The sequence below is a fragment of the Galeopterus variegatus genome, unplaced genomic scaffold (genome assembly GCF_000696425.1).
Source record: "Galeopterus variegatus unplaced genomic scaffold, G_variegatus-3.0.2 Scaffold2539, whole genome shotgun sequence".
Classification (NCBI taxonomy): Eukaryota; Metazoa; Chordata; class Mammalia; order Dermoptera; family Cynocephalidae; genus Galeopterus; species Galeopterus variegatus.
Window position 1 is genome coordinate 72,379 of NW_007728650.1, and position 12,864 is coordinate 85,242.

Sequence of the window (12,864 nt, forward strand, 5' to 3'; positions counted from 1 at the left end):
GTGCTGACAACACCAAGTCAAAGGTTAAGATCCCCTTACCGGTCATCTTTTAAAAAAAAAATGTGCTTATTTCCTTTTTCTTTACTCCCTTTCTCTTAGCATGATTGTTATCTTTAGGTGTTATTTAGTAGCCAGCCTTCCTTACTCTGTTCGTTGACCTTGCCTTTGTCCAGTGGTATTATGTGATGCTGTCTTTAGTAAAATTCTTAAAATTGAAAAGTAGGAACTTGCAGAAAGCTAATTAATTTTTTTCTTTATATTTGATGCAAGTTTGAAACAACACAACAATTCAGACTACCATAGATACTGTAAGAGATGATTGACTTGATTTAAAGCTTTGACAGTTGCTGTAGATTCATTTTGGGATGGGGAATGGTGCAGGCATTGGTTTACTTACAACATTTGGGTTCCTTAACATTATTGAAAGAGGCCAGTTCTTCATTTTCTTAATTTTTTATACTAATCATTTCATGACATTTTCAATAAATTTCAGAATTTCTGGCATTTGATTTGAGGTATAAAATATATGCATAGAATATTTATGTGTATATTGATAAAAATGTTAAAGCCTCAGTACAGAAAGAGCATATTCCTTTAAGTAAAAATGATATCACAGGATTCTGATGGTATTTTTGAACTGAGTAAACAAGACTATGGACCTATTCAGCCTTTGATAGCTGAGAGATATTTAAGTTAGTTTCCACTTAAATAGGTTTAGTTCAAGTCAGCCTTAAGTATTTCTGTTAACTAAGGCACAGCCATGTGGCTGTTTACAGTCAGAAAAGAAAAACATAGTAAAGACCACATCATCATGCATAAAACTAAAGTGAATGGCTATTTCGACATATTTCTTAGTAGGATGACTGATTTTATGGTCATCTCTTTAGCTTTTTACACTTTTTACTCTGATAGCCTCTGTGTTATATTTTATGTTTGTATATCTTTTTCATGAGGAAAGTTGCTTATATAACAAAGGTAAGGTAGTTGTCTGATTTTATCTTAGAATTTGAATGAAATATGCATTTCTTTGTTTTTAAGTACCTTCTTTTCAACTGAATACCTTGACATGTATTCAGAATATTTTTATATCTTAATGATCAAACATTTAATCAGATTAAGATAAATTTTAGTCAAACCATAGTCTCAGGTTAAAGTATAAGCTGGGACATTATTTCTTTAGGGTTTAGTCTTGTTTAAAATTTATCTTTTTTTAAAAATAGCACTGAATTGTCGCTTTTAGATGTCTCTCTCCAATGTCCAGCAGCTTTCGTGGTATTTGAATTACCATAGCTTTTAGATATGACTTAAAAAATGGTAAATGGAGACATATATCTTAATTTGCATACAATCTAATGTGAAATGTGTAATCCTATTTAATTTGGGTCAGTTACTTTCCTTGGAATTAAAATGAATATTTTTAATGACAGAGTTATACTTTTGGTTTTGTTCTTCTGCAGTTGGACATTGGAGTGTTTGTGCTTTCCCTCAACCTCAGTTAGATAGTAGATGGGATCAGGATGATGATAGGAACTAATATTTATCAAACATTTTCTAAAATATCTCAGATAGTAGATGGGATCAGGATGATGATAGGAACTAATATTTATCAAACATTTTCTAAAATATTTCACTGTTAGGTGATTTATATATATTTTGTTGTATTAAGTCCTCATGATAATCATATAAGATGGACAGTTTCAGAATCCCTGTTTTCCAGGCAAAAATAAGGAGTTAGAGAGGTAAATTCAACTTGGACAAGATCTCCTACTGGGCTAGCCAGTGTTTTGTTTTTGTTTTTGAAACCATTCTACTTTATAATTTGTATATTAAAAGTGGACTGGTCAATAATTTTCCGTAGTATTTCTGAGTAATACTATTTGATAGGAACTGCTTCTTTCAGATTGTTTAATGTGTGGGGTTTTTCTTTGTTTTTTGAGTTTTGTTGAATTATGTGGGCATTTTTAAAAAATTTGAAATGCTAGCTAGTCATGTTAAATTTTGTCAGTTCCTTATAGTTTTTCATCTCATAGTATGGGCAAATAAGATATTGCAGTGTAAACTGAATGCATTTTAGTTTAAATAACCCCAAATATTTTCTTACAAAGTGATTTATTTTATTATACTCTTTTGCTAATGAACTTCCTTTATCTATCCCCCACCAAATTTAAAGATTCTGGTTCACATTTTTCATGGAGAATGAGTGGTATGCATGTTTAACACTCCTTCCATTTTTGCTATTTACTCTTCTTGCATGTGTGTCTTAATTTAGCTATAGGGCTTTTTTTGGGGGGGGGGAGCCTTAATATTTTTGGGAGTTAGAATGAACTATTTTGTGTACTATGTCTAACGGAAGAGTTACGGAAAGCAAACCTTTCATATAGTCATACCAAATGCATTCATTTCGATTTGATTTATTCAGTTTTACTCATCTGCCTCCTTTTAAAGACCTACTTCAAATTAAATGTTCCCAGGTATACGCTTTCTTTCCTGGCATACAGTTTATTCTATCTTCATAGTACTGTATATATAGTTTTGTTAGCTTTATTATTGCAATTGTAATTATTTACATGTTGAGCAAACATGGGTATTTCTAGTTTATAGTACTGTCTCATATTTATGGAATAGGTTAAAAAGTACAAACTGTATATAAAGAGATCTTTTAATGCCATTGCCAAAGTTCTCATATTAGTATTTCTGTTGAATACTTTTATTTACAAGAAATGTGTGGTTGTGTTTTAGCCTGCTCATGTGAGGAACGGGAGTCTTGTATGATATTTTAGTGCCATCTACTGGATACTTGGTAAAATGACCTTAAAAGCTTTTGAAAGTGCCTAAGAATATAAACTCATTTTATCATAGGCTGTTATTGATAGCATTATTCCCCTCCGGCAGTATTAGTATTCACCAACACACAGTATTAATAATTTGCTATAGTTTTACTTACATTCCGAAGGAAAATTAGCCAAAACATGTAGTGTAAATGAAAACTTTAAAAATAATCATTTGTTAAAGCTGATTATAATTTAAGAGAAAATATTACGTTTTAATGTGGGAAAGAATTGGAAGAAAAGGCATAACTAGACAATATCTAAGTATTCGTCAGTTAACCACTGTTTGAATACCCAAATACTTGGTGCTATTTTGTATATTTTGAGTAATGTGTAAAACTGTTTTAATTACAGTATCACTATGAGATGATTGATGAGGGAGGAGCATAGATGTGCCTTTCTGTGTGTTTAAGGTTTGAGAACAGTGACCTCGAAGAGGGGCTAAGGTCGGATATACCAGTACGTTCTGAAATCCGTGATGATACTGCATTTCGGATATATATGTATGCAAATAAATTATATATTGAGCATAATGTATATGAAGATGTCGTGCCCCCTAAGAAACTTTCGATCAAATATGAGAAAAGACAGACAATTGAGAAACTGATATGCAGTTTGGGAAATGCTTTAAAAAATTTTTTTAATGGAGTTACAGTTGTTTTGTATATTAGCTATAGGTTTTTAATTATGTGTTGTCTTTATAGGAATTAACAAAAAAAGACGTGTAAGCTTAATGTTTCATTATTAGTAATAGTGTGCTTTGTACTTCTCTTGTCCATTTTAAAAGATTCTTAGTTTTGGCAGTGCACTTCACACTGAGTAGATTTTCAGAAGCAAGGAGAAAGGAGTATTCCTTCTCAGAAACCCAAAGGAATTTCATATAGCAGTTGTGATGGACATTGAAGAAGTTCAGGCAATCATTTCATCTTTCATTGTGTGCCCTGTCTTTTGGCAGAACAATAGTTTTGCTTTTAGGTTTGGATGCTAATTGAGAAAAGATTGATTCTTGGACTCTCAAATAACTAAAATTTTTGTTTTTATATGAATAACATTTACTTCAAAATTTATAAGAACATCAGAATAGTATTGGAGATAAAAATATGAGAACCAAGTGTAATTTATCTAATTAGAAAATAAACAACTATGATTTTATTAAATATGTGTTGTACAGTGGAACTGACATGGGAATTGAAGTTAGAAAAACTGGGTTTGAGTCCTGGCATCATTGTTACTCAACCAGCTGCTTTACCTTGTGGGGGAGAATATTGTGTCAAACTGCTTATAAAAAATAAAGAACTTTGTGAACATTAACTATTAATTTGAGTCTTTGTAATTCTCCTCATGAGTAGAATAAATAGAGTTGTATGGCAAACACTGAAGTTCAAAGATTTATGTTTGTGGTACTTTTTGGCTGCATTTGTCATATATAGTGCTCATAACTGCTGTTCAGTTTGTAATTCTGATGAATGCTATCTATGAGTTATATAAGCTCAAAACTTTTTTATATTTATAAGGTGATTTTAATTCTAACATGTCAGTTTTGTATTTGCTGTGATCAAGTGATAATTGAATTATGGTGAAAGTATTTGGTAAAGTTAACAATAAGGTTTTTATCAAATTATCGAGTATATTTTTGCATATATTTTAAGTTTGATTAAACATGTAGGTTATATATAAAATTGTAATAATGGAGCAGAACTGTATTTAAGATACTTTTTCATTGGAATCATTTGTCTTCTATCCCATAACAAAATCATTTGTAGTTTTGTTTAAACACTTTAAAGAAATCTTTGTGTGCAGAAGAATGCTTGGGGAAAAGTTTCTGTATTTAAATAAACTCTGACTTGATTATTCTTGTGTTGCCTCTCTTGTAAACTTAAAATGAATTAACAGGATTTAGAATATTAATTTTTTTCCAGTCAGTTTTGATGCTTTCTGTTAATTTGGATATTCTTTTTCCTTGCTTTTTAAAGCAAGGAAGGGAGTTGTTTTTCTGTTAAGTAAAAAGACAGGTGTGTTTATTGTCTTGTCTATTTTAAATGACTCATCCATTCATTTCTCTATCGTAGCATTTTCTTTTGTAGAATAACACATGGCTGCCTAGATAAAACTTTAATTAGTAAAAGAAATAATTTTTCTAATTTTCCCGATAATTAATGACCTCAGATTATAAAATTATATTCTTTTGCAGTATTCCTTTTACTATTCAGCGACTATGTGAATTGCTAACAGATCCAAGGAGAAACTATACAGGAACAGACAAATTTCTCAGAGGAGTAGAAAAGGTATTTATTTTATAATTTGAATTATATTAAACCATGGCCTAATAGATTTTTAGAAACGAATGTTCAGTAAGATCTTTTTCAGGCACCCTTTCTTGAAATAGGTTTCCACCCTACCCTATATTGAATTTTTCACAAATTGTATTCTGTGCTTCAGAGAGATATTTAATTAGGAGGGGGCAAAGGAGGGCTTGCAGTAATCATTTAGGTTTGGGAAAAGCAGCTTATTATTATCTCTTGGAAATTCATAGCATACATCAACACATTAAAGTTTCTGAGAAGTTCTACAATTGGCATTTTAACTTTTTTTTTTTTTTTTGTCTTTTTTCGTGTCCGGCAACGGATTGCAACCCTCAGTGTCGCGCCTGTACCGGACTGGGACCGGCAACGGGATCGCAACCCTCGGTGTTGCTCCCGCGCCTCGCTCAGCCAGTGAGCGGGAACCGGTCTGTATGTGGGATCCGAACCCTCGGTGGGAGCGCCGCCGTGCTCCCAAGCGGTGCACTGTAGCAGTGCGCCACCGGGCCGGCCCGACATTTTAACTTTAATAGAGTAAAACTTGCAAACTTATTTACCATGGAATTCATTTTCTCAGTTCTGGAATTGAGAGATATACAACTTTGGAAACTTGCTGGTGCAAAGCATTTAAATTAGGTATTGAGTAAAAAGATGCAAATCAGATTTAGGGATTAAAAAACTTCAAAGTATTTGTTTGATTTGTGTGTGGGGGGGGTGAGGGGTGTTAGTAATAAGAGAAGGGCATTCTGAACAGTGGAAATAATGTGATGAACAAAGACATTAAGGTGTTTGAGGGAATGAAAAGTTAAGAAACTGACTTGTCTGGAGCAAAGAATGAAAATGAAGGAGCCCTGTGGGAATCAAGATTGGACCAGTGCGTTACTAATTCTCAGTTAACCCTAAAACATAGTTCAATGTTCATTTTAAGGTTGGGACTCGATTTCAGTTTACTTTACTCTAGGAACAAGGATCCAAAACCATTACTTAGTGATTTACAATAGTTCTTGGGGGCCTTATTGGATTAATATGTTTTGTTGAGCCTCTCTGCCCTCAACTGAATAAAATTCCCAAAGGGCAGGAAACTGAGATGGTTCATAAGTACTTATTTTTCAGCTTGGGAACCTTTAATAATTATATTTTGGAGATCTTTTGATGAAGAGGCAATATGTCACAGTAGTCATATCAGGGGCCCTGTCTTCAAATCATGGCTGCAATGCTTCATAGTTGTGTGACCTTGGGCCACACAACCTAAGTCTCAGTTTCTTCCTTTCTAAAATGGGGATAATGATAAGGCTGTGAGGGGAATTAAATGAAAAGCACTTAACTGGATCATAGTAAACTTTCAGTGGATATTAACTTTTATTAGAGTTATTATTACCAGGAAAATTATATTTCAAAAAGGGTTTGAATTTCTTCTTTGACTTCAAGGAAATGCTACACAATATTGTATGATAACTACACAAGCAGTTCTGGATTAGGTATTGCTTTATAAAGAAAATCATTATACTTGGCTTAAGTATTTCAGTATCTAAACATTTTTGGGTGATTCCATCTAAAATAAGAGCAGCTCCAAAGTAACTAGATTAGGATTTAAAAAAAAAAAAAAAAAGACTAGCAAAAAATACATGGTTTAGTAGGATATTCTATTTTGGCCCTTTGTTATTATTTGTTTGTTGTTGTTTTTTTTATCAGCTTTCATTTTTAACAGTTTAATTTCCTTTATTAGCAAAATTGGAGTAAATCAAAACTTAACCCATCAAGGTGATTTTGAGAAATTAAAAACAAAGGATTAAACTTTATGTTGTAGTATTTTTCCTCATATTAAATAACCATTTTTATTATTGCAGAATGTAATGGTTGTTAGCTGTGTTTATCCTTCTTCAGAGTAAGTATAGAGATTTTTTTCTATTTCTAGTATATTTAATTATTGTATTCTCATGATTATTTCTAATATGTAAATAGGTTTCATTTGTTTTAATTAAGCATGATAACATTTTTAAATGCTTGTGAACCTACCACCCAGTCCCCCAAAGTAGAATAACTTTGTATTTTTGTACTTAAGATATGTGGATTAAAGAGAATGTTAATTTACTGTAATTCTAATATTGTTTGATTTATGTATTGTCATGGCTTTCAAAGCCCTGAGATGCCTTCCTAGATGCCTTTCTGGGGGCATCTCTAGGGCATATCTCCTAAGTTTGGAAGAACTACTTCATGGCATTCCTCTGTATGGTGGAAAAGTATTTCCAGTTGTCAAGATTTATATATAGCAAAGTAAGAGCTCAGTTTAGGGCATAGTTTATCAGCCTTGGCACAATTGATAAATTGTAGACCAGATAATTCTTTATTGTGGGTGTTATCCTGGGAATTACAGGAGGTTTAACAGTGTCCCTGACCTCTACCCACTAATGCCAGTAGTGTTCCCCCCTCCATATATCTTCAGACATTGCCAAATGTCCCCTGGGGGTGCGAAGGGCAGGGAAAAGGGGTTGCCCCGTTAACTTTTAACCTTTTACCGTTGGTTTAAGGTTAAGCTGCCTCTGCTTTCATGGACAATAACAATAGTGAATTTGTTATTAGAACCCTCTCAGGAACATACCTGTGTTGCTAACCTGAGATAATCCCATAATATATTTCTTGGCAGAGAAACTATGAAAAGGTAATGATATATAAAAAAAGAGTTGCTTTTCGTTACAAACTAAAATGTTTTGCTAATGAATGTGAGATATTTTGGAAAAAGAGTCAAGTCACGTTGACTGGTAACAGATTTTTTTCTTACAGTAGTATATGCTTACATTAATTTTCACAGTCTTTTTGTTTGGATCTGTGACAGTGAGACCATACAGAAGATCTTTTCAACCCATTGATTCTCATTAAAAGTAAAGAATTAAACTATCTGTAACAGTGTGTATTTTCTTTTCTTATAGGAAAAACAATTCTAATAGTTTAAATCGAATGAATGGTGTTATGTTTCCTGGAAATTCACCAAGCTATACTGAGAGGTGAAATTATCAATTTTTAATAATCAAAGAGTTTTTGCATTTTCCTGATTTTGAGTAGCAGGCTTAATATTCTTCTTTTTTTTAATTGGGCATTTTATGGAGGATGTAGTATATACTGCAGATAATTAATTTGTTAAGGTATAGATCTGAAAATTAAAATTATAGCAAATACTTCTGTGATATGTTCATGGAAATATACCTTGGGAGGGATGGCTTTTAAACAAAAATGGAAAATGATGTTCATTTATCTTATTATAGGTCTAATATAAATGGACCTGGAACACCCAGGCCACTTAATCGACCAAAGGTTTCTTTGTCAGCCCCTATGACAACAAATGGTTTGCCTGAGAGCGCAGATAGCAAAGAGTCAAACTTACAGCAGAATGAAGAGAAAAATCACAGGTTTGTATGTGCCTTGTATTAAAAATCAAAAAATGTTTTCATTAAAAGTTAACATTTATTAATGGTTTCAGCACTCATTTACTGTCTACAATATACTGTTGTTAAGGAACAGAACAAAGTTTTAATGTGGTTATAGGGGCTGTGGCTTGTTTGCAGCTTTAGCACATGCTGAAGAAGGACATAGACTTAAAACTGGCTAATGTGGGGAGATTGTTTATATAGAGTCTTAAGAAAGTAAGTAGTCATGGTGCGTTTTATTTCTTGTTTTTGAAAGTTACTTGAAAAGAAAAAGTGTTTATAAATAAGTTGAAATTTTGTAAATAACTTCTCATTGTGGGTCATAAAAGGAAACCTTGTATTTACATCTTATTTCAAATGTTCTACATCATATTAAGGAAAGAAGACTAAATCAATGAGAGGACTTAAAGAGTATATCCATGTGGAAGATTTGTATTTTTATTATAGGGGGATATTTAACTTACTAGAGAATTTCAAAGAAACGTCGCATAACTTGCTGACTATGTCCTAATGAGAAATATTTATTAAACAGTTTAGGTTGCCTTGAAATTATCCTCTTGTGTTTTTCTTTGCTTAGATGTTATAATTTAACTTTGTCACTAAAATACAGTTTAAAAAATTATTAGACCTGAAAAATGAGAATGTAGAACATGAGGAAAACAATCTTATTAATGACACTTTAAAAAAAACATTTACAGTGACTCTTCAACATCTGAATCAGAAGTTTCCTCAGTGAGCCCTATAAAAAATAAACATCCAGATGAAGACTCCGTGGAAGCTGAGGGGCATGAGGTAAAAAGACTCAGGTTTGACAAAGACAGTGAAGTCAGAGAGATGGCCAGTCAGACAACTTCCAGTGAAGTTTCTTCAGTTATGGTAGAAGAAACAGAAGCATCATCTTCATCTCAGGATAAAGACAAAGAAAGTAGTTGTACCAGGCAGCACTGTACAGAAGAGGATGAAGAAGAGGATGAAGAGGAAGAAGAAGGTATTTAGAGACCATCTGTAAAAGGGTGGAGTAAGGAGACCCTCACATTCTTGTACTTCATTTTTTTCATGAAAGAATTTAACGTAATGGAGCTCCTTATAATGCTGATGTTGGGCTTTTCTCCCACCTGTATGTAGTTGCTGCTGAGTTTCAGGGGATATGATTTGAACTGTAAAATATCAGAATTCATGAAACTTAACTGTGAAGGTATTTTAAAATTAGAGTTTAACTACAACAACATTTGCTTATTTTTAGAGTCTTTTATGACATCAAGAGAAATGATCCCAGAAAGAAAAAATCAAGAAAAAGAATCTGATGATGCCTTAACTGTGAATGAAGAGACTTCTGAGGAAAATAATCAGATGGAGGAATCTGATCTGTCTGAAGCTGAGAAAGATTTACATTCTGAAGGTAGTGAAAATACAGGCCCTGTAAGTAGTGGTTCTGACTGCCGTGAACCAGAGGAATTAGTAGGATCCAATTCCAGTAAAACTGGAGAGATTCTGTCAGAATCATCCATGGAAAATGACGATGAAGCCACAGTCACAGATGAACCAATGGAACAAGACTAACTATTTAGAAATTTAGATGCAGTATTTTACATACAGTTCTGGTTTTAACACTGTATAAAACTTTTATGTAATAAAGTGGACCTTTAGTTTTACAAGAGAAGCAGGTTGTAAAATAAAGTACTTTATGGATAATTCCTGAAAGAGTTGTACACATAAGAACTGTGAATATCAGCTCCTCTGGGTCCTGCTTACCGCTGACTTTTTTTTGGTCTGGTCAAATCAGTGGTTTGTGTATAGATTTTTTTTTTTTAATTTAGAATTAAAGTTTTTAAACTGGAAGGTTATAATTATAATTTTGAAAACCTTTTTGAGATGATCACATTTAGTTTATACGTATGCAAGAAAGCTTTTTGTCTTTTCTCTGACAGCTCTAGCAATTTTCATATTTTGGTCATAGTTTCAACATTTTAACATGTGAATTATAGGGTTTCATGCTGGTTTCCAGATTTTATTGTTTGACTATGTACAATGGAACTTTAAGTCATATATACATATATATATATATATAAATATATTATTCTAAGGGGGAAAATGTTATATTTTTCTGTTTCTATAAGAGATGAATACAGTAGATACTTTTTCTATTGGTAATGATTGAGTTCTCCTCTTTCAGAAGACATTTTCTTTCTCTTCTAAGTAATTCAGATAAAATCTGGCCCTGTGAAACCCTGGAAATCTTAAGTCTGTTGAAATACCAGGTTAAACACATTCCAAGAGATCTGTTTAAACTAAAATTCTTTTGTATACTTCTGAGGTGCCTGAGAAAAAAGACTTCATTATTTATGAGAAAATGTGCTTTATCTTGGAAATTGTGTTCAAACATTAGCTTACTGTTTTGTAGAATGAATGCTTATGAAGCTGACATGAGACCATCTCAGAAGAACCGGGGCAGGTTCCTTGACCTTTTGCTTGCTTTTCTGAACATTGTGAATATTACACATTTCTTTCTAAATTATTCTAGAGTGTGAAAATGTCAATGGTATGAAACACCACTGTACTGGAAGAATTAATATATTACTTTAGTAATGTACCTGAGCTAAATGACTGAAGCTTTAGGGGTGCATAGAAACCACCATAATTTGTATGACATTTTGAAGTGAATTAAATATTTTTGAACATGCTTCTTTGACAGCCAGTGTTATATTTTTCAGATCAACACAAAGCACAACGATTACTCTAAACTCAATATTTTCAAGTTCACATATTTAAAGTCATGCAAGCTGCAACTTCCCTGTCAAAATTACTGGCTGCCAAATTTATACCTGTTTCTTCAGCTGTACCTTTTGATATTTAGAATTTTTAAATTTCTGTAAAGTAGATTTTGTAGAATGTAATGTGTTCACTGCCTTTGTGAAGCGGTATATAATTGTATAATTTCTGTGTGTAAACTGAATGCTTGGGCTTTCAATACAGTATTCATATAAAGCAATAAATATTAATGTTATGAAATATTCGAGTACATTTTTATCAAAATATAAAAGAATCCCTTTTTTAGTTACAGATACCTGAAGTACACAGATGAACTTATAAAACTGATGCAAACAATTTCTGACACTGTATCAATATGCTTTCGGGTGATTTGGGGGGCAACCACGAGTTTCGCATTTTGACTACTTAAATTGCTATGACTAAAATACCAAAATGATTTGGCTTCCTTTATGTTTGTAGGGTAATATACTACTGACTGACTTGACTGTCAGGTTCACAGCAGCTAGATGATGTATTTATGAATGTGTCTCATAATTGAAATAAAAACAATATTTACTGTACCCATGAGGGGAGAAAAATCAAACATTGTAAATTTTTAAAAAATTTTTTGCAAAATGTTAAAATGAAGCAAATTTTAAATGTGACATTCATTTATAGTGACCTATTACTTTATTTTGTTGAGGGGTATTTTGCCAATGAGAGCAGATTTTAAACATTTTAAGTTTAGAAATTTTGAAATTTTCTTTAGAATATTTATGAAATTATTGTCAACAAACCTTTTCTTCAAGATCCTGTGACCTTTTGATATTTTTAATTTTAGTTGTAGTGCCATGGACCATTTGTAAACAAATCAGTTTACTTTTGTTGCTTTAAGTTGAAGATTTAGCATCGTGACTTTGAGGTCTGTGGTTTTATTTGTAAACTTGCAATTGCTATTTTTGCAAGGGCAAATGTATTTCTTTATTAAATAAAGTACAATAATGGTGAATGTACCAAAATGACATCACTTAAAACTCTGTGAGAGATCTGCATTTTAATCTATAGTTTAATAGTTTTAATATTTATTAGATATTCATATGTTGATCATAGATCAAACTTGTTGCTGTTTATACAGATAATTGTAGAATGCTCATGGAATATCTTCTTTAGGATAGATGGAATACTTCTGTAGTTAAATTGGGAAACCTTGTTCAGCTGGTTTTAAATATTGAAGGCCATTTGGAAGTAAATTTCCACAAGTATACATAGGTGCACTTAACTGGTTTTGCTTAATGAAAATGTCAGTTCTAATAGTAACTGATTCATTTGTGAATTTTTAAAAGGCTAATTTTAGGCACGTTTTCTTAACACATTAAGCAAAATCTTATTAAAAGATCTAAATGAAGAATCAAGACCTCAATGATTGAAGATACTTTGTTTTTTTGACCTTGAGCAGATTGTTATTCAAGGCTCTGAACCCAACATGTAAAAGGAATTTGAAAATGCTGATGGGGAAGTGAGAATATATATGTAATATGTTTTTAGCACTTTTCCCTTTTAAAAAAT

At 32.2% G+C, this 12,864-nt stretch overlaps 1 protein-coding gene across 1 annotated transcript in view; it reads left to right on the plus strand.

Moving 5' to 3' along the window:
- The window catches only part of PPP4R2 (protein phosphatase 4, regulatory subunit 2), a 60,485-nt gene extending 48,926 nt beyond the window's left edge, over nucleotides 1-11,559 (plus strand). Inside the window, exons 4-9 of the mRNA XM_008582198.1 lie at nucleotides 5,020-5,113; nucleotides 6,976-7,013; nucleotides 8,056-8,130; nucleotides 8,389-8,532; nucleotides 9,249-9,538; nucleotides 9,794-11,559. Of these exons, the coding sequence (XP_008580420.1) occupies nucleotides 5,020-5,113; nucleotides 6,976-7,013; nucleotides 8,056-8,130; nucleotides 8,389-8,532; nucleotides 9,249-9,538; nucleotides 9,794-10,110 (958 nt within the window). The 3' untranslated portion in view covers nucleotides 10,111-11,559. The remainder of the gene's footprint in view (nucleotides 1-5,019; nucleotides 5,114-6,975; nucleotides 7,014-8,055; nucleotides 8,131-8,388; nucleotides 8,533-9,248; nucleotides 9,539-9,793) is intronic.
- Nucleotides 11,560-12,864: the final 1,305 nt, after the last annotated feature.